The following is a 19,024-nucleotide window of genomic DNA, read 5'->3' on the forward strand; positions in this document are numbered from 1 at the left end:
CATAAGCCTACTTATCGGAGCTGTTTGCTGGGGGAACTGTTACCGCCGCATGGGTAAACATAAGGGAAAGTGGCCATGAGTCCACGGTGCAATGCCTTTGGTATGAAGGCAATGAGGCGAGGTGGGTTTCTGAGCACAGCCACAGTTATGGTTTGACAGTAATGAGGTACGAAGGGGGAGTCGCTCAGCCTGGATGGAGCACTGAGCACCAGTCCTCAGCCATTTATTTGCAGGACACTCACTTGACCAGGAGACGTAGGCAAACACATCTACCAAAGGGTGCGCTGAACACAGCCAGTGACAAATATAGGGAGCAGACTGACAGGTCAAAGTGTACATCAAGCTATGCTTGTGTTTGCAGCGATCTCTGCCTAGGCTGAATCATGAAATAAAAAATTGTTATTGCAGTATTTTGGGCTGCTCGTGACCACGTTTACATCCTAATGAGGAACACATGACACAGATCCTGTCCACATAAAAATAGAACATAGGCTACATAAAATGATTAATAAAACAGTGCCTGTCTACTTTAGCTCTTCAGAACCATGTGGGGAGATTACTGTGCTCCATGACAAACAAGTCGTGGTTTTTATTGTCTTGATAGTTTTTTGAATGGAGTTAGGGCTTTTTCCACAAGCAATACTGCTGACCTTACTCACTGTGTGCTTAGAGGGGGGAAAACCATGTTGTTAACAGTTAAAATGTTTTTGCAATGAATATGGCAACCCATGTTCATTATGGACACTCTGAGAAGCATGGCAATTCCACTGTAGAAAATTAAAGTAAAACCATGTTCATGGCTTCTTGTTGTTCTGTACCAGTTATTAAAAAGAGTACTGTAATTTCTACAAACATATTAAAAAAGATTTGTTTTCAATGATCAAATACATTTGTACCGTACAGGATGAGTAAGCATTATACACCTTTTTTGTTTTAACAGTGCTCAGCAAGTTATTTGAAATCAAGCCAAAGAGATCAATAAAGGCACTGCATTGTAATACTGTAAGTTGTGTTCATACTGAATAAATCATAAGTGATCTGTAATTCATTGTGATTTTTGTCTGTCCATTTTTCATGTTCTGAATCAGTGACTAGTAATTACAGGAACTAACCCTAATCCTAAAAAGAATTGTAATGGTGAGAGACATGCAGCCCATTTGATGGGTATTGGTAAGCAATGACTCTTGAGTGGCACCAGTATAATCTCTTAATATAACTGATTAGTTTATTTTCAGGGGACCCGGTGGCGCAACAGGATTGACTGGGTCCTGCTCTCCAGTGAGTCTGGGGTTCAAGTCCTGCTTGGGGTGCCCTGCGATGGACTGGCGTCCTGTCTTGGGGGTGTCCTCTAGCCCTGTGCCCTGTGTTGCTGGGTTAGGCTCCGGTTTGCCGCGACCCGACTTGGGACAAGCGGTTTCAGACTGAGTGAGTTTATTTTTATTTACCAAGATAATTAATGACAACTGGATTCAAGGAATAGCTGTGCTGCCTCACAAAGAAATTACAGGGTTATCAGACATTTTAAATAGAGGCCTTTATTCACAGCAATATTGCCCTTTTTACATATTCCTGTTACAAACAATAAAACAATAACACGTTACTCTTAGGCTAAAAGGTCCCTTACAAGAGACAGGAGCAAACTGGTTAATGATAGTGACAGTAAGACAACTTACATGTTTCGACAGGTTGGCACTCTTCGAGTCCACATCGTATCTGGGGAAAGAGGAAATCAAAAATTGGTAGCTTTGCCCCAGTCCCTTGCATGCGTTACCACCCCTCCAGCCACATGAGCAGGAGCCGGCTTTTTGGAGCACGCTGCTGATGTCTAAAAGGCTTAAGAGTGTGCTTTACCTTTCATTCCAAATGGAGTCGGTAGATTCAAACATGTAGAGAGCTTATTATGTAACATGTCACAAGCCAATGGGACACAGGTGGGCCCTGCACCTCTGGTCAAGCTCACTTCATTCATTCATGTACGTGAGCATGAACACATGTACCCAGTTGCATACGTATTTGTTTTCCTATTGTTGGACTTCACATTGGCTCTAAATTAAACAAATGATTCTTGATTACAATACATCAAAACACAAAGCGATATAAAAGAAAAAAACACTTTGAAGTCGGGCACTAATGTTCAATTTATTTTTTGTCCAGAACCTACAAAACAAATGTCTAAAAGCAGTATGTTTGTTTTAATACAGATGGATGGACAGACAGATATCTAAAAAGCTCGCTACTTTCAAAAATTTGTTCTGTCAGAAGTTGTTTTCATGCGGTCTACTTTTTAGAATTTACCATCATTGAACATTTATACACTAAGATGTCCCCTCAAGGTTAGCAAAACATGTACACAAAAACATAAGTTGACTTCACAAAACAAGCCCCAAGGCACCCCAAAGGGCAGCCAGGAGGCTACATAACAACATGACAGGAAATGACAAGGTGTTCCGACAACACTGACAAATCAGGCCGCGAATCAGGCCGCAGCCAGGAAACACCTTCTGTTCTCACAAAGATGCATTCATTTATAGGCACTATTATAAGTAATACAAACACACAAGCAAAATGTAAAGTATACCTTTTGTGTCTCCTTTTCAGTTTTTTTGTTTGTACAGTAATTACATAGAGACCAAGCAAGCAGAAATGTAGACAAGCTAATCATAGAAAAACTGTATTTTCAAGCTCAGAAGCAGAAAAAACCCACTGCAGCGTATCTATCATTTCTAACACTTTCTAATAGCATCAAACAGCCCTGTCGAGAAGTAACACTGAACAAGCACACATGGCCTGATGCTGTGGTCTTGTGACAGAATGGGTACGGGAGAGAGAGAAAAATACTCACATGAGTACACACACAAACACAAACAAGGAGAGAGAGGAGGGTGTGTCAAAGCCACTGACAGACTCTAGGATGAGAGCAGAGCCCAGCCTTCACCACGGATTGTAATATGGCATGATGCTGGCCCACACACAGCCGGGAGCCTGTGGGGACTCAGCTCCCCAGTGCAGAACCATTCACCCTTCCTCTGCCTGCTCAGGCAGCACTAGTCCCTTCCTGCTATTTTTAGGCTGTCCTTTATTCATGCCTTTCTGTCATCTCCGCCCTGTAAGGAAACATGATGGTCTCAGAGGAATATGTCTATACAGTAAACATAAGAGACCACACATCTATAGAAAGACCAACATCAGCCAGCATCTGCTTTCTGTGGTTACAGGCAGTCCTCAGATTACGAATAAGTTCCGTGTCCTCAGTCTGTCTTCAAGTCAGATTTCGATGTAACAGTTAGGTATGGTGGATATCTAACATCAGTTGGTCAAATGTTTGTCTTAGTATATAATAGACTGTGTACCTTTCCGTGCATAAAAAACATTAAAGAAACACTTCCGGATACACTAAAACATCTTTAATATAACAATACAGTAATAATAACAACAACAATACAATGTAATAATAATAAATGTAACTACAGTATTTTTAATAGCGAGACATAGAAAGCAATAACAATAAATGTTACTACTGTCATGATGAACAGAGGACACGGAGGAGGCTGGACCCAAGTGCAGGATTGTTTATTCAGACTCAAAGGACTATACGTGTTCTTGTGGTCGGGGATGGACGAATGGTCGGTCGACGAACTGAACAGAGGTGAGGATCCGAAATCGGGGTCGTGGGACAAGGCGGACGGTTGTTATCAAAGAGATGCGAAACAGGACTGGGGAACAATTAGAGAAAGGACTTGGAAGAGCAAAGTGAGGTAGGTTTGAGAACGCAGAGGGGGCAGTTGTCTGGAGTGAGATTCCGCAACTGGGAAGAGGCTGAGAAGTGTCTTTCATAGGCAAGTGCTGTGACTGAAGCTGCTGGTTGAGTTGCAGGTGTGGTTGTGAGAACTGCAGTATTTATAGCAGAAAGTGAGAGAGCAAAAGAGAGAGTATTTGTTTGTGCGCATGCATGAAAAACATTAAAGAAACTTTGCTTTTCCGGTGTTAGTTGGTGTTTCACCTTCTTCCGATCGCTTTATTATTTCCACTTTAGTGATCATTTTCCTTTTCTTGGATGCATCACCATCACTTGCATCACATTTGCACTTTGGTGCCATGATTAGGAGGGTAAAAGCAAAAAAAAAAAAAAAAAAAAAAAAATATCAAAGCCAAATACAGTAACAGACGAGTCACCGTTAACAGCAACGTGGTCCTACCTTGGGCTCACGTGCCCCGTCCACAAGCTGATGAACAGCTGTAGACACATGTTGTTTTGATGCGTGTCACAAAATAGCGCCTGTTTGTTATTACAAAGCATTGTATGTAAGTTGAATTTTTTATACAATAGGCTTAATTAAAAAGTTTTTATTTGATTGTTACTTAAGGGTGACAAAAAACAAACTTCCGGTCAGTAAGGGGGTGGCTCGTAACTACGAGTTGTACGTAAGTCGGACATTCGTAACTCGGGGACTGCCTGTAGTTTGCAGGGAATGCCTTTACAAAATAAGAATTGAACTAAAATGATTAAACAACAAACAATATCCTATCAGGCACAACAGCAATCTAAGAATCTGTCACGCTGCTTTAAAAGGGACTTTCACTGTTCAGTCACATTCAGGTTTTAAGTTTGCTTGTTTTCATGGCATGTGGACTACCAACAGTTAGAAATGCATGCTTTTTGAAAAATACCACCTGGTGGCTGTTTCTTCACATGCATCATTAAGCACAGCCACAGCATATCTTTTTAGCAGCCACAGATGCCTCACTTTTGCTAACTGCTTAGCTAAGTCCGAGTAGACCTGAACACCAAAACACCTCAAACACATCTTTGGACTGTGGGAGAAAACGAGAACATCTGGAGGAAACGCACACAGACAAGGATAAAAAAACCAAACTCTCCACCAACTGAGCCAGATTCAAACCTATGCTGAATCACACAGCACAGGTGATGTGAGGCAGCAGCACTACCTGCAGCCCCACTGTGCTGCCCTGGCCAGAAGCAATTCTGATGTAATTGAATAGAGTGCAGTTTGTCATTTTAACCTTTCCAGGTTGATAAGTGTCCTGAATGGGGTGTGGTGGCACACCCTTCAATGCTCACATTAAGTATAAAGGTTAAATTGTTCCTGTAAGGAGGAGGAAAGGGGCTGCTCATTTCAAATAACATTAAGCAATCTGGTTTAACTTCTAGGGCTTAGTCTCTTGTGGCAACAGCGACAAACTGTGAATCTCAACCTGCCATTGTGACCATGCAAACGTGAAATCTTACCTGTCCGTGCAGATCTAAACACAAACTATAACAGTCAGGCATGAAAACCTATATGTGGCGTCACACATTCACGTTTTGGCATGTGCACGTTAAGCATTACTTACAGATCAAAGCGCAGGTTCTGTCTCTCCTCAAAGAAATAGTCCAGGATGAATTTTCGTACAAAGTCAGGGTTCAGAGTGTTGTCAATGACTTCTGTCCTTCCAAACTGTAAGTAGATGAATTGGGTGAGAACAGAAAATGAGACTAGAAAACATTTGACTTAATGCTCAGCCCAAGGATTTGAAGTCATTTGACGGCTCTGTTCTGATTATCGTTTGTAGGACAGTATTGACTGAATAAGCTGTGATACAAAAGTTCAAATGGAACCATAATAAGGATGGCTTTATGGAACTCAGATTAGCATTCTGAATAAATTCCTATTGATTGTTTTAATATTTTTCATAAAAGTCAACATGGATTTTGTAAGGTATGGCTTGTCAAAAGGCAGTATAGTTTATTATGAAAACAAGAAAAAATACTTTGTACAGAGCCCATCAATACAAAATGATAATATAAGCAAAGATAGGATTACATGTGTTATGTTGAGATGCCATGTACTAATTTCCCTTAAGGCACCAATACAGTACTATCCTATCGTGTCCTATAAAATATCTCTGGACTGGAGTTACCATGTGAAACCCCACACTTACTTCTCGCCATTCTTTGTTGCCGATTGCTTGAGTGTACAGCACACAAACTGTCAAAGATGGGGCAGACAAGCATAGTCAATGCGGCTCACAGAAAACTTAATTACAAAAAGGATTGATCATTATCAGCACCGAACACCTTAGCCCAAGCACCTACAGAAATCTATTCATTTAAAATTTTAAATATACCAACTAGGGACACACATGAATACATTCCCCACCCCCCAAAAAGTCTTTGAGAAAAGACAGAAACGAAGCAGACATCTTCATGAAGGTGAAGGTGTACAGTGAAGAAAACAGAAAACTTACAGAAATTCATGCAAGGCTACTGGAGAACATGAATAGCAAGAAAGGCAGAAACATAGACAAGTGGAAACAAGGCCTGAAAGAAAAACAGAAATGAAGAAACCATGAGACTAAAACAGGGTCAAGAAAACGCATTTAAAAAAGACAATACTGGACCATAAGTTACAACTGCCTACTGATTAATTGCACAATGATGCGTAATCAATCAGTACTGTTTGTGTATTTCTTTCTACATTATAAGTGGAAACAATGGGGACTTAAGTTTTACAAACTCCTCACAAGAAACTAGTTTTATTCCAGGGTATCCCCTTCAGAAACTCATTTCTCCTCCAGCTGAATGATACTGAAGCCAGAGGTTTCTTGGGAACATCATGCATGAAGGGTTGGGATGTGGGCACCGTGACAAGACTATGGGGTTATGTAAACAAATGAGACAAAAGTCAAAAAAAAAAAAAAAAAAAAAATCACCAAATGACACTAAACAACAAACAACTGAACACACACAACTGACTTTTTTATGATGTTTTGAACCTGGAGAAGTGGGAAGTTTCACAACTGAGACAAAACTTGGTGCAGTGCTACCTCCAGCAAAAACTGGTGCTGTTGCTCCACATATGAGAACTTACACATTCCATTAGACCAGACAAACACAAAGCCACTTCAGCCCCAGACAGATTTTCAACAGTAAATCTGGTTTTACTGACCAGCACATTGGCTTTACAATATCAGGTCAGGAACAACACTGCAGGTCTTCCAAACTAGTCCCCAAGGCAGTTGATTATGTTCAAGTTAATAAAAAAAAAAAAAAAAAAAGTAAATAAGAACAGGACAGCAACACACGTTTTAAAGGTGAGCTGGCATTACAGTTTAGCCTTAGCTCTCAGAATAATAGTGATGGAATTTGAAGTTGCTGACTGTGTTATTGTAAAATCTCTCTGCAGAACAAGCAGAAATGTTACCAGCATCTTCTCAAACATCATCATTTCCACTCTCAGCCTCTCCTCTTCCGTGGTTCTTCTGCTGATGCCTTTGCACACTCAACAGTAGTATTTGCTACTTGCTGACTGTCCATCTCCCTTTAGAGCTGCGATATATTCTGAATTGCTACTGGGTCACCATGTTACTTCTCGCATTACTTTAAATACAAGCTTAGCAGAGGACAGAGGTTCCTTTACGACTATGCCATTACCAGATTTTATAATGTGAGATTGTCCATATGTGCCAAATCAGTAAGTGTGTACTACATCAGGATGTCAAGTCCAGAAATATAGGAGAAAGCCTCATTAAAGGATATAGGCTGTTCAGGGACAGGACTTTCAAAATCTTGTAGTAACTACCTGGTGTTACACTCCACATAATGCCCTCTACTTCTTCACAGTGATTGCATTTTGCTGATTTGTGCCAACTCCTATATTAAAGCAATGCTGTTTATAGGTTTACATATCCAGGAAGAACAACCTGGGATCTCAGATTCATAGAGCCTCAAAGTCTGACTGTTAGAAACCAGAAAAGCATCCATCTCTGAAATACCCTAATGTTATTTTTGTGGAACAAGTATATGCATTTATCAAAGGAAAGCAACTGGAAGGCTAGTCCAAGTGAAGCAGCAGATCAGGCCCATTACAGCAGAAGCTGAAAGAGGGATCATCTGCCTTTCTTTTTTTGCTTCTGTTTGAGAAGTAGAATACCATAAATTATTTCATTACAATTTCTATTACGGGTGAACAGCAACTTCAACATCAGTTGACTTATTTTTTGGGTCTGAATCCTTACCACATATAAATGGAGATTAGTCACTTGGGCTGCAGGCAAACTTCAGGCAGTCAGAGTGAAAAGGGACCAAGGGATGAGCTTCAGTGATTCATTTTAAGACAGAACGTGAGCCTACATACACTGCTATCTCATGCTGGTGGAGATCAGTTCAGGTGAGGATGCTGTTGAGCTCATGATAAAACACGCAGACCAGAACTGGCTCAGGAGCAGCTCCTGCCACCCATTCCAGTGCAAGGTTCTCCAGCATGAATATGGCACGATATCACCTGTCCGTTAACAACCGGCACACTGGAAGACAATGTCCTACGGTGGTTGGGATGCCGGAGTAAATGTCACACGACGACAACAAAAACGAAACTCAAGTGATATGTGCAATACAGTAGACAAATTGAGACTTCGAAGAAAGCCAAACTTACTTGGGTCAGACTTGGAAAAAGTGTCCCTGTCCAGTAGGTTTCTGCAAGACACAAATTAAGATGTTAGCATTTACTGTAACATTTTTTTGTGGCATGTTCATAACAAATCTGAATTGCATTTGTATTCCAGAAACATCTCTTTAAACTTAGTTGATGATGAAGACATAGATGGCTGCTTTATGGGTCATTTTTCAACTAAGCCCATTCAGCCAGGAAAGATTATGAAGTGTTCTGTGTGACCTGTGCTTTGGGGAAGCAAGTTATGGGCATCTCTTATTCACAAACACACACACGCACAACAGGTTCATTCATTAAATCTGACAGCCCCTCTAAGCTACAATCATAAAAATCCTACTAATATAAGGCACAGCCCCCCCAACAAGTGCTTACTTTACATTTCTAAGATGCCTGATGTGTTATTTTAAAAAAAAAAAAAAAAAAAAAAAAAAAAAAAAGAAGCTTCTGGAATGAAATTTCTGAGGATTATTAAATACTGTTCATTTTGTAGGGCTTGTTCCTGAAACACCCAATCAAGAGAGTATTTTCAGCTTTCATTATTGAGTTAAATAAATGACTGGCTGTGCTACAGCGGAGATGCAGTCTGTGAAGCCTTTGTTGCCTTCCCATCAACAGCGGACCAGGGACACTTTGGCACACAGCATGATGTTACAGGTTTACAAAGCCAGGTGATGACCACCTGCTGTTCTGACCTGTGTCTGGAGGGAACAAAGTGAGTTCTAACCAGCGACAATCCTGTCCCTACCTGTGCTTACATGGAACAGACATACTACCCAGCGACAAACCTGTCCTGATATGCGTCTGTGTGCAAAAGGACACTGTGCTTCCCAGATAACCAACATCAATTATACACCAGATCCCAGGGGCCTGTGTAGCACTTCCTTCCACTGTGCACAAGACTCACGTAAAATGTCCTCTGAACCCCTTTTCAGCAGCATTTCAGAAAGGTGTGCACTGTTCCCCAGACACTCACTGTTACCACTTGTACATGCTATAAAACTCACTGGTTACTATAATTTTACAGTAGGTTTTTGCCCTTTCTGAAGAAACAGAGGTCTTCCACCTGGAATTGGACGTTCTAGTATAGAAAAAAAAAGGCTCCTTTGGTAAATACACAGCAAAACAGTAAAGTGAAATTAAATGACTGGATCTTACTGTGCTTTTGCATCCAGAGTAAGATGAAAGGATCTACAGAGAGAAAAACAAATTTGGCCAGAGTTTAGCTGTATGTATTTCCGGTTGTGCCTGAATGGCTCAAATGTGCAGCTGCTCTTTGAAATTATTCACTGATGACACAATTATGACAGGAATGTATTAACTGTTTTGCTTCAACGCCAGCACCTGGTCATTAGATTCCCAGTGAAAAGGGCTTCAGCGAGGAAAGAGAGGATTTGAAGCGCTTTGTGTTTTTTTTGCCCGCAAAGATTGCCAGCCCACGTGTCTTTTTAGAAATTTCACCAGTATTGTTCAGAGCCAGTTACAGCTCCGGAATTCCTGTGGAAACCGACCGCTATTCCCGTTTAGCCCAACCTGAAGCAGAGTTAGTGAAAATAACCTAATGCCCTTGCTCAACTTGTGAAATTGGAGGACCACAGCAGTTTGTTACAAAACACACTTTGAAATGTGAAACAGAGAGAACCTTTTCTTTTCTTTCTCCCCCCCGCCAAAGGAGTCCCATCACAAGAGAGATTGAGAGAAGGCACGTCCAACATCACTGATGTCGCCACAGTGACAGCCTGCCTTCTTGACAGGGGATAGCAGAAGGAACAGGCAACAAGCAATGACATTCTGTTTTGACATGAACAGGAAAAATAAAGATAATTCGCTGAAACTAACTACAGGCAATCCTCGACTTACGACGGCTTTCTGCTCTGGCGACTTTATTTTAAGTTTCATCAAAAGTCGTAAACCTCCCAATACTGTATTATATTCCCCTATAAGGACATGCAAACATTTAAACAAATAGCAAACATGAGTGTTCAGTTGTACAATTGGGCTGTTCAATTCTTTAATTAATTTCATGCCTTATTCATTTTAAAATAGTACTAGAGTAACAACAATACAAATACAGTGCAGTATTATATTTTCATGTTACACTATTATTTTCACTTTCATTTCTAAACCGGCTTTCTGTTGCCTTTCTATTACTGCATACTGAACACTCATGTTTTACTCGTTAGTTATTGTAAATGAAAAGAAACTTGAATGGAATCGCATAGGAAATATTCTCCACATAAAACATTTTTACAAATGAAATGCAATCCCTAATACACAGACTGAATGAGTCAATAAGAAATATGGGTGTTTTGCAGCCAGCCAATGTTACCGTGTTACCATACAGCAGATGAAGTGATCGTCCCGAGACGTTAGGACCTCACATCAGGACTTGATAATATAACGTAATATAACAAGATTGATGGGACAGGTGCTTCAAAGACAGGTTGTCGAAAGTCACATGTCATAATACTAATTTCCAACTTGCACGGAGAATAATCAATAAATCATCGATAAAAGCTTTTCCGTCAGCATTTGTTGCATGTCCAGAGAATGGAGGACAGGACAGGACAGGACAGGACAACAGATGACAGAAGCAGATGATGAATCAGTAACTTATTCTCATTTCTGACCTGAAATCACACAATTGCCAGCACCTACTTGGCTTAAATTCCATTTAAAGGTCCATTCAAGTCTGCCACTGATGTGTCAACATGCAACATCTCTGGTTGCCTGTCCCAGTTGGACTCAAACAATCCAGCTGTGGGCTAGAACAACAGTTACCTTGGCAACGGGGGTCAATGGGGTAGTAGCTGAATTGGAATACAGTTTCTGTTAACCCCGCTCTCCATGATTTCTTTCCAGCTTGGAGCAGTGGCACTAATGGCATACTGTAAACACCAACAGAATAGCTTTCATTTTCCCCCCATTAACCCTCATCACAGTTTTATTTACTCCTGCCAAATGATTTTTATGAACATCAACTTTTCTGTTTTTTTTTTTCCGTTTCCATGATGGTTCATGAGCCACGTGGTTATGAGACGCATTGCTATGACAACAAGGTTAGGATACAAAAAAGCTTCATCAACAAAAAATAGTTTGTCAGCCCTCAGGTGACCAGAAAACCCTGACTGTATTTTGCATGTCTGAAAAATAACCTGTCAATGTCTTTTCAGCATGGACTGACAATGGCACCGGCAGGGAGGATGTTGCTAATTAGATGCTGCAGACTCTAGAAGACTTAAACCAGGTTATTTTTGTCCAGGTGGGCAATGATCTGTGAGCAAGGATAAGCCTGAACAGAGAAGGCAGGGAAGGGGGAGTGAGTGTGTGTGTGTGTGTGAGAGAGAGAGAGAGAAACAGAACAGGGTGAGGGGTGAAGGAAGAACAGCAAAAAAGACAGCACAAAGAGGCAAGAAAAGAAAAAGTGTACTAGGACCAGAATTATTTTTAAGGGACAGAGAAGGAAATCACGGCCAGACACGAACAGGAGGAAGAACACACTGTTCAGATTCAGGAGAAGAAGACAAGAGAGGGATGATGTGAGGAAGATGAGGAGGCAACGACAGCGGCAGGGTTGTCCTCTGGCTGGACCAGGATCCCAGGAGGTCCAGTCCATCGTCGGCTTTTCCTGTACTGTGGCCTGGATAATTCGTCCCACAAGAATTCGGCATCTCACTGAACTAGATTCAGCGTCTGCTTGAGGACAGACGCCCTCTGTCCCACATAAAATGGAACCAGAGCCTGTAAATAGCCTCTGAATGCACAATGAATGTAATCCATTATTATTAATGATGATGATGATGATTATTATTATTATTCCTTGGGCAACTTTTTAACAAAAAACTAAAACTTGTTAACCATTTTTCTCTGGTTCGATTCAGGCTCAGTAAGTTGGCTAAAAGACCCTTCAGGACTATGTTTTTTACAATTATGCTACCTGCTGCCCTCTTCCACATTTACTTCAAAGGAGTATCAGCAATGAAATCAAATAAAATTAAAATGACAAATGGAATAAATGAAATCCACACTGCAAGAAAAGTAGTAGTAAGTAGTAAAGAGCTTGCAGTCTGCAAGACAAATATACAATTCAAAGAACGGGCTCATTATAACAACAAGAACACAATGACTTGTGCTTTTCTCGATCTCTTACTTCTATTTACACAAGGATCCCCCGGCATCGTGAAAGAAACGGACTCAGACTGGAATTAAAGGTGGGCGCTGCATTGCAATTTCTTGTAATATAATTGAGGGTTTATGAGACAGGCATGTGCCCTTCTGATTTATGAGAGTGCATGGTTTACATTAAGGGCTGCCAGAGGGATGTTTCATTTGTCATCTGTTCCAGAAACAGGAGGAGGACCCTCTCCTCGGTCCAACGAAGAGCAGTGGCTCCTCTGGCTGCATAGGGTTCAGCTCCTTCCTCATGGAGCCCTGCCCTAATTTCTACTGACAGGGGCTGGAAAAGCAGAAAGATGGGCTCGCACATCCACACACATACCAACAAACACATACACTTACCACCTCTCTTCCTCTCATGCACACACAGATGCTCTCTCCCTCGCTTTCTCTCTCTCTCAAAAATGCTCACTGTCTCTCTGTCTCACACACACTCTCTTAATGCACTCCCATGAGTAAATTACACAAATCCACCTTTTGTTGTCCATAAAGCTTCCACTAAGAAAGCAGAGATCAGCAAGCCTTGGTGCAGTAAACATCACAGACACTTTCCTCACTAAGATGCATTTTTCCTCTTTTCCTCCACTGATGAAGCTCTGGGTATGACCAGCAGCCATCGACAGCCACATCCTGTGTGACCAGGCCAGATTCGGGATGAGAGAAGAATACCTGGAAACACTCTACAGGGGGACCATGAGCAGAGGGTTGTCTGTGAAAAGTGACTGGGCTGCTGGACAGCACATGTGAGGCCTGGTCATCCTCAGAAGACAATCAGACAGTTAAAGTCTGCAAAAGAGATATCCAGTGTGACAAGTGACAATCAACTGGCAGCACAGTTTTCCATGTGACAATAGCAGAACTCATATCAAACTAAAGCATCTTTGGTTGGCATCAATAGCAATTTCTATCATTTTGAACCGAGTTCTAGGTCAGCTTCTGCAAAGCCTTACAAATCTTCCAATTATGTACTGCATGTATCACCACCACAGCGAGTCCTGCATCAAGCTGATGACAGATTGTATGCATGACTGGTAACAGATTGTGAACTTTTCTCACACATTACTTTACAAATAGTAAGTTTTATATGCCTAACGCACATTTTGGTATATGCTTCCATATGCTGTTTTTCTATTGTTCAGCTACCACACTTAAAACATGAAAGTATATTTATATTCATGTAATTGTGTCTCCTTAGCAACTGAATTAAAAATATACTTATAAAAGTAACCCTTTATGAAGCCTTCGGTAACAAGAAACTACAGTAATAATAATAGTAATGCCAATAATGACATTCTAAAAGGTTGAGCTTTCCGTCAGTAGCTGTGCAGTTATGAAGGCTTTGGGTTCTCTGCTGTTTACCACAGCAGCTCACCTGGACAGGAGCCCCTGAGGAAATGCAAAAGGTGCCAGAGATGCCTGAGCTGCAGGGCTGGAGATTCCAAAGCTGAGGACACGGCGCAATGCTAATGAGCAGAATTATGCACACTGCTCTTCATGACTTGGAGACGCGAATTATCCCAACCAGATGACACATGCTTTCTGTCAATTTGTCATCTACAATCGATCTCACCCCAGGGAGACGAGCCAAAGCAGCGAGCGACAAATTTCATGAAGGAACCTGGCACACAGCCCGTGTTGGTATTAAATTCAAACGACAGGCCTGTTTTAATTAATCTGATTAAGGGACCAAAATGTGAGCATTAATCACATCTGCTGCATAAGCACATGGTTATATGTGGACATAAAAGCATTCATGAACAGACAGTGATACTGGATGTTCATCAGAAGGATAATGCCATCAATCTGACAGGCAGGAAGGACGTCACTCCCATCTTTTTAATTCCTATTCTCATTCAGCTCTCATGCCGTATGACCCCAATCACTTGATGAACAGTCAGATTAATTTTTCAGGTGCTAAACGTAAATCTTGCCTCTTGCATTATTTGAACAATCCTTTGTTTCACTTCCAAAAATGAAATGCAGGCTGAAAGGAGCACTGCAAATCCAGACAATGAACAATGCTCTTCAGCAAATGATATATAAAAAGACGTCATCTAAAACAGGTGTATTTGGACAACGCAATCCGGGTTTAAAGGTCACCTTTAGATTATCAAATTCTCAGCCACCGTACGTGAATAAAAATGAAGTAGAGGAGAAATGCTGGAATGACGAATACTGCAGCCCCTTGACTCAGAATATAAGGGACTCGTTTTCAGTCTGTCTGAAAATATAACTTACAGGCAGTGGAGAAAATGCTCTGCATTGGAAACCTTAGTAGAAGATCTCAATTTGTCTCTGTCATATTCACCATGTACTGATGTGTAGTTTAACTATTAAGGCATCATTGCAATTCCTCCATTGTAAGCTGTCAAAGAATTTATTTTAGAAAAGTGCCATAGGAATAAGACTGTGGGACAGAACTGCTTAAGAGCACTAGTGTACCATGTCATCAATGGCCAGATGTTGCCCTTTTAGTGACTGAACATGATGAATATTCCTTCCTGAGGCATGATGGATGAATGAAGATGATTCATGCCTTACTAACATGTTTTTCTAAACATGCAGTATGAGAACACATAGTGTTAAACCACACATACAGTTCTATTTCCACATCTACTAAACCCTCAACTTATTAAAACAGAGCCAGTTTTCACCCATGGTAATCTGTATGAACCACAAAAGCCAGTAATTTGTTCAAGATTGCAATCTTAATGTCCTTAAGAACCCCTTATTCACATATTTTGCCAATCACACTGGTCATTAGCTCAGAATATAGGCTATTGATGACTGCTGTTTATAAACAGGTCTTACTTTGACTTTCATGTTACCTTACCTATAAACTTTTCTCACTGACATTTCCAGGACTTATAAAATCCATTTTCCAAGAAACAGATTGTTCTGCAACTCCCCTTAGCCTTATTGATTTGGTGGAAGAAAAACTCACACTTTGGTTAATTAATAACAGCCAAGCTCTTACTGAGCCAAAGCGTCCACAACCTATCAAATACTTATATTTTAATGGGATACCACTGAAGTGTGCAATACTATTCGAAAAACCTGCAATCTCACCTTTACCGGTCTATAAAGATCCACGGTTATCATAAATCTATGGTTTAGAATAAAGTTTGAAACCTAAGGTGGAAAGACAGATCTCAATCTTTTTTCCCCCCACTCCAATGAGCCATATTTTAGCTCATGTTCAGATATCACTAAAGCTATAAAGGACTAGTTAGCACAGTGCAATTTATAACTAATTACATTGTGCTGTACACCCCACAGAAAGTGTTGCAGCAACTCTAAAAACCATATCCACTGGTCAAACATCCACCATCTCAAGAAGAGCAATCAAAGAACTTCTCACAAATTTGTTCACAATCTAGAAAATTTTTGATTTCTAAGAAAGCATGTGTGGGGGGGGGGGATCGAATCTCCTGAGACCTGCTTACACCAAGACAATCTCTTTGAATCACCATTTAACAGAAAGAACCTGCTGGATGACTGGAGTGACCCCCTAGGCACTTTGCTATGGAGTCACAAGACCCCATTACGCTCAGGAAGCTGTGAAGGGCAGAGTTCACATCGGCATGAGTCACGTTCACTGTAATTTACCACGCAGACCTTTGCTATTTTCTGCATGCCCAGTTAATGAACAATCTGACTATAGGCTGTTATGAGCTTAAAAATTCTGAACACTGGAAATGGCAAGATCTCCCCTCATTTCACCAGCGATGGGTAATGCTTCCTCTTTTCTGTGTGCACGTAATACTCGAACAAACACACTATCTGTTACTGTGATACTGGGAAAGTAAAATTGTGTAAAAAAAAAAAAATACTGTGATCTAGTGGTGTTTTGTATATTTGATTCTCATCTTCAGGAGGGAGAAAAGTACACAGACATATTTTCCATCATCTATGCCCAACAACACAAAAAGCGTAGAAAATGGTGTGTAACCCGATACTGGCAAAAGTACTGACTGCTCACTTGTTTTCTGGAAAACCTCTCTCTTTACTGAGTGAAAAAGTGGACTTTTCAACTTGAAGCCCTGCAACCAGTGGGGAGGCCAGCAAAACACAAAAACGGAGAGAAAATGAAAAATGCGTTTTGTTTACAAGGCTCGGTAAATTCCAAATCTCTGTAAGTGGCTATACTTCAGAAAAAAAAACACTTGAAATGCCTTCCATTAGTCCAGAATAAGGAACCTAGAGGCAGCAACATCTGAGTAAAATTAAGCATGTTAAATCGCATTTTTTCGTTCTCTTAACACCACGCACCTGAAGTTCCCTGGATGTTTTTCTGTTTCTGCTGCAGGCGCCACAGAATGCCACAGTCGCTGTCGCAGCGTGAAACACCTGGATCCTGTCACCCGATGCAGCGGCAGTCCCACCCACTACATGAGGGAACGCTGGGAGAGGGGGACCCAGCTGGATCCATACCAGCCCTGCTGCAATTCGCAGCGGTTGAGCAAATGAAGCCTGCTGCACAAAGCACCTGCATAAGCACTCATCTGTTATGTGCCTTAATAAGCACGGCAGGAACCAGGAAGTACTGCACATGGAGGGCCTCTGGCTTGGAACCAAACAGGAACGACTCTCTGGAGTACGCAGCAAGTCGTTTGACAGGAAACGGGAAGGGGAATTCTTGAAATGAGGAAAAACGTGCACATGCAAACAGAAAAGTGAATAACATCCTCTCACAGGGGGGCTGAAGTGCTTCTTCAGGAACAGCTGAACACTGGCGTCTCCAAGTCGCCACAGAGAACACAGCACAAATGAAACAAAGTCACCACGGACCAAATACGCTGGCCTCTGCATAATCGCACCCACCCCAGGAGCTCTGCTCCTCTTTGCTGTGCCGCTGTACCACAACTGACACGAAGCACCACAATTACTGGAAAGACAAGGGCCAGAATTGCAGAGCAGAGCTTCTCTGTAGGGGAGAATTGATTTAATGGACCAGTCAGAGTCAGCAGGAAATGAATCTGGACCTTTCTGCAGCCAGGCAATTTCACAGTCTGATAGCTGCCCAGCAAGAGACCAGGGTCCCCCCTTGAACCCCTCGAACCCTGGCACGCTCCAAAAGCCAGGTGTCCTCACCTTTACATGCCAAAGCAAGCAAACTTCTACCCACTGCATCTAGAATGAGCGGTTCCATAAAAAACTCGAGCGTTAAACGATTTGCCCGATTCTTTCAAACATTTGCTCATGCAGAGGATATCTGCGTTATTCTTCAGTCTTATCGCTTCACTTATCTATCCTGGAATCATCATCTTTCTTTTCATTCAGAGTTGCAGCTCTAAAAGAGCACAAGCTTTGCCTTAATCCTGTTAATGACTAGACACATTCGGAGTTAAGATTAGTGTATTGACAAGTGTCTCCACCTGCGTAAGTCCATTTCGCACCACCGTGAAAACAGTTTCTGCAGTCTGCAGATAGCAGCTTATCTAGGGAGCTTCAGGACCACGGAGCTTCTCAATGCGGCTTTTAGGTAGCAGCTCTCGAAATTGCTCCCCCGCCCATAAACAAACGGGCCGGCTTCCCCGCTCTTAAGTGCCCCCGACACACGGCGCGCAGAGGCAGTCGGAGAGCAGCACTAACTTGAGCTGATCAATTTTTAAACCAGATATGGAATAGAGCAAAGTGAGAAACAAATGAATACATTTTTAATACTTCCCCTTCAACAGTGCTGTGAATTATTTACGATCGCCTGAGAGAATCACTTTGATCTAGCCACTAGCTTTAAATGACAGATCACAGATGGAGAAAAAAAACTTCTCAAACCCTACTGTACACCTATTCTACACAAGATGGAAGTTAGGCTAAATATGATAAATAATATAATTTATTATAGATAATACATGGATATATGTGAGACATAAATGAGTTTAATAAGGCAAGTAATACCAAATATTGTGCTCAGTTTATCTCCTAAGGTTTGAACTACTAGTACTAGATCTAAGTTCCTTAACTGCTACAGCATCTGCTGCCCTGAAATTAAAAAAAAAAAACTGCTGCGCACAATTTTCAGCACAGAAGTACCACCCGAGTCCCTGCTCATGCAGGTTAATAAATGCTCTGGTTAATATCTAGCAGAGGCAATCCTCGGGAAGTCATACCAACCTTGTCTTTATGCCTCAATCTGACTGAAACCCAGAGGTAAATTTAAAGTCTCTATACTAGAAAATGTTTGGGCACAAATGTGTTGTGAAAATCGCCAACATTCTTACTCAAACCAGACCTGTTCAGAAAACTCCCATGAATGAGCAGCATTTTGAAAATGTTTGTGTTGAGGGTGGCTCCATTAATGGCTCTACACATTTCCTTACAGGCCACCTACTACAAGACCGATTAAAGTATTTCACTGGAGAAGGGCTCACTTTCCATGTGCCTCGGGTTTGACAGAC

At 41.4% G+C, this 19,024-nt stretch overlaps 1 protein-coding gene across 3 annotated transcripts in view; it reads right to left on the minus strand.

The window, feature by feature from the left end:
* LOC108920937 (copine-8) overlaps nucleotides 1-19,024 on the minus strand; it is a 50,091-nt gene that overhangs the window by 28,611 nt on the left and 2,456 nt on the right. The window contains exons 2-5 of one of the 3 annotated variants that reach the window (XM_018730060.1): nucleotides 8,433-8,473; nucleotides 5,941-5,987; nucleotides 5,353-5,456; nucleotides 1,674-1,713 (exon numbers count right to left, since the gene is read on the minus strand). In XM_018730060.1, coding sequence (XP_018585576.1) covers nucleotides 1,674-1,713; nucleotides 5,353-5,456; nucleotides 5,941-5,987; nucleotides 8,433-8,473 — 232 coding nt within the window. Of the gene's footprint in view, nucleotides 1-1,673; nucleotides 1,714-5,352; nucleotides 5,457-5,940; nucleotides 5,988-8,432; nucleotides 8,474-16,895; nucleotides 16,942-19,024 lie in introns of those variants that run through there. The other 2 variants (XM_018730062.2, XM_018730061.1) reach the window with 2 other exon arrangements.

Source organism: Scleropages formosus, chromosome 21, assembly GCF_900964775.1.
Source record: "Scleropages formosus chromosome 21, fSclFor1.1, whole genome shotgun sequence".
Classification (NCBI taxonomy): Eukaryota; Metazoa; Chordata; class Actinopteri; order Osteoglossiformes; family Osteoglossidae; genus Scleropages; species Scleropages formosus.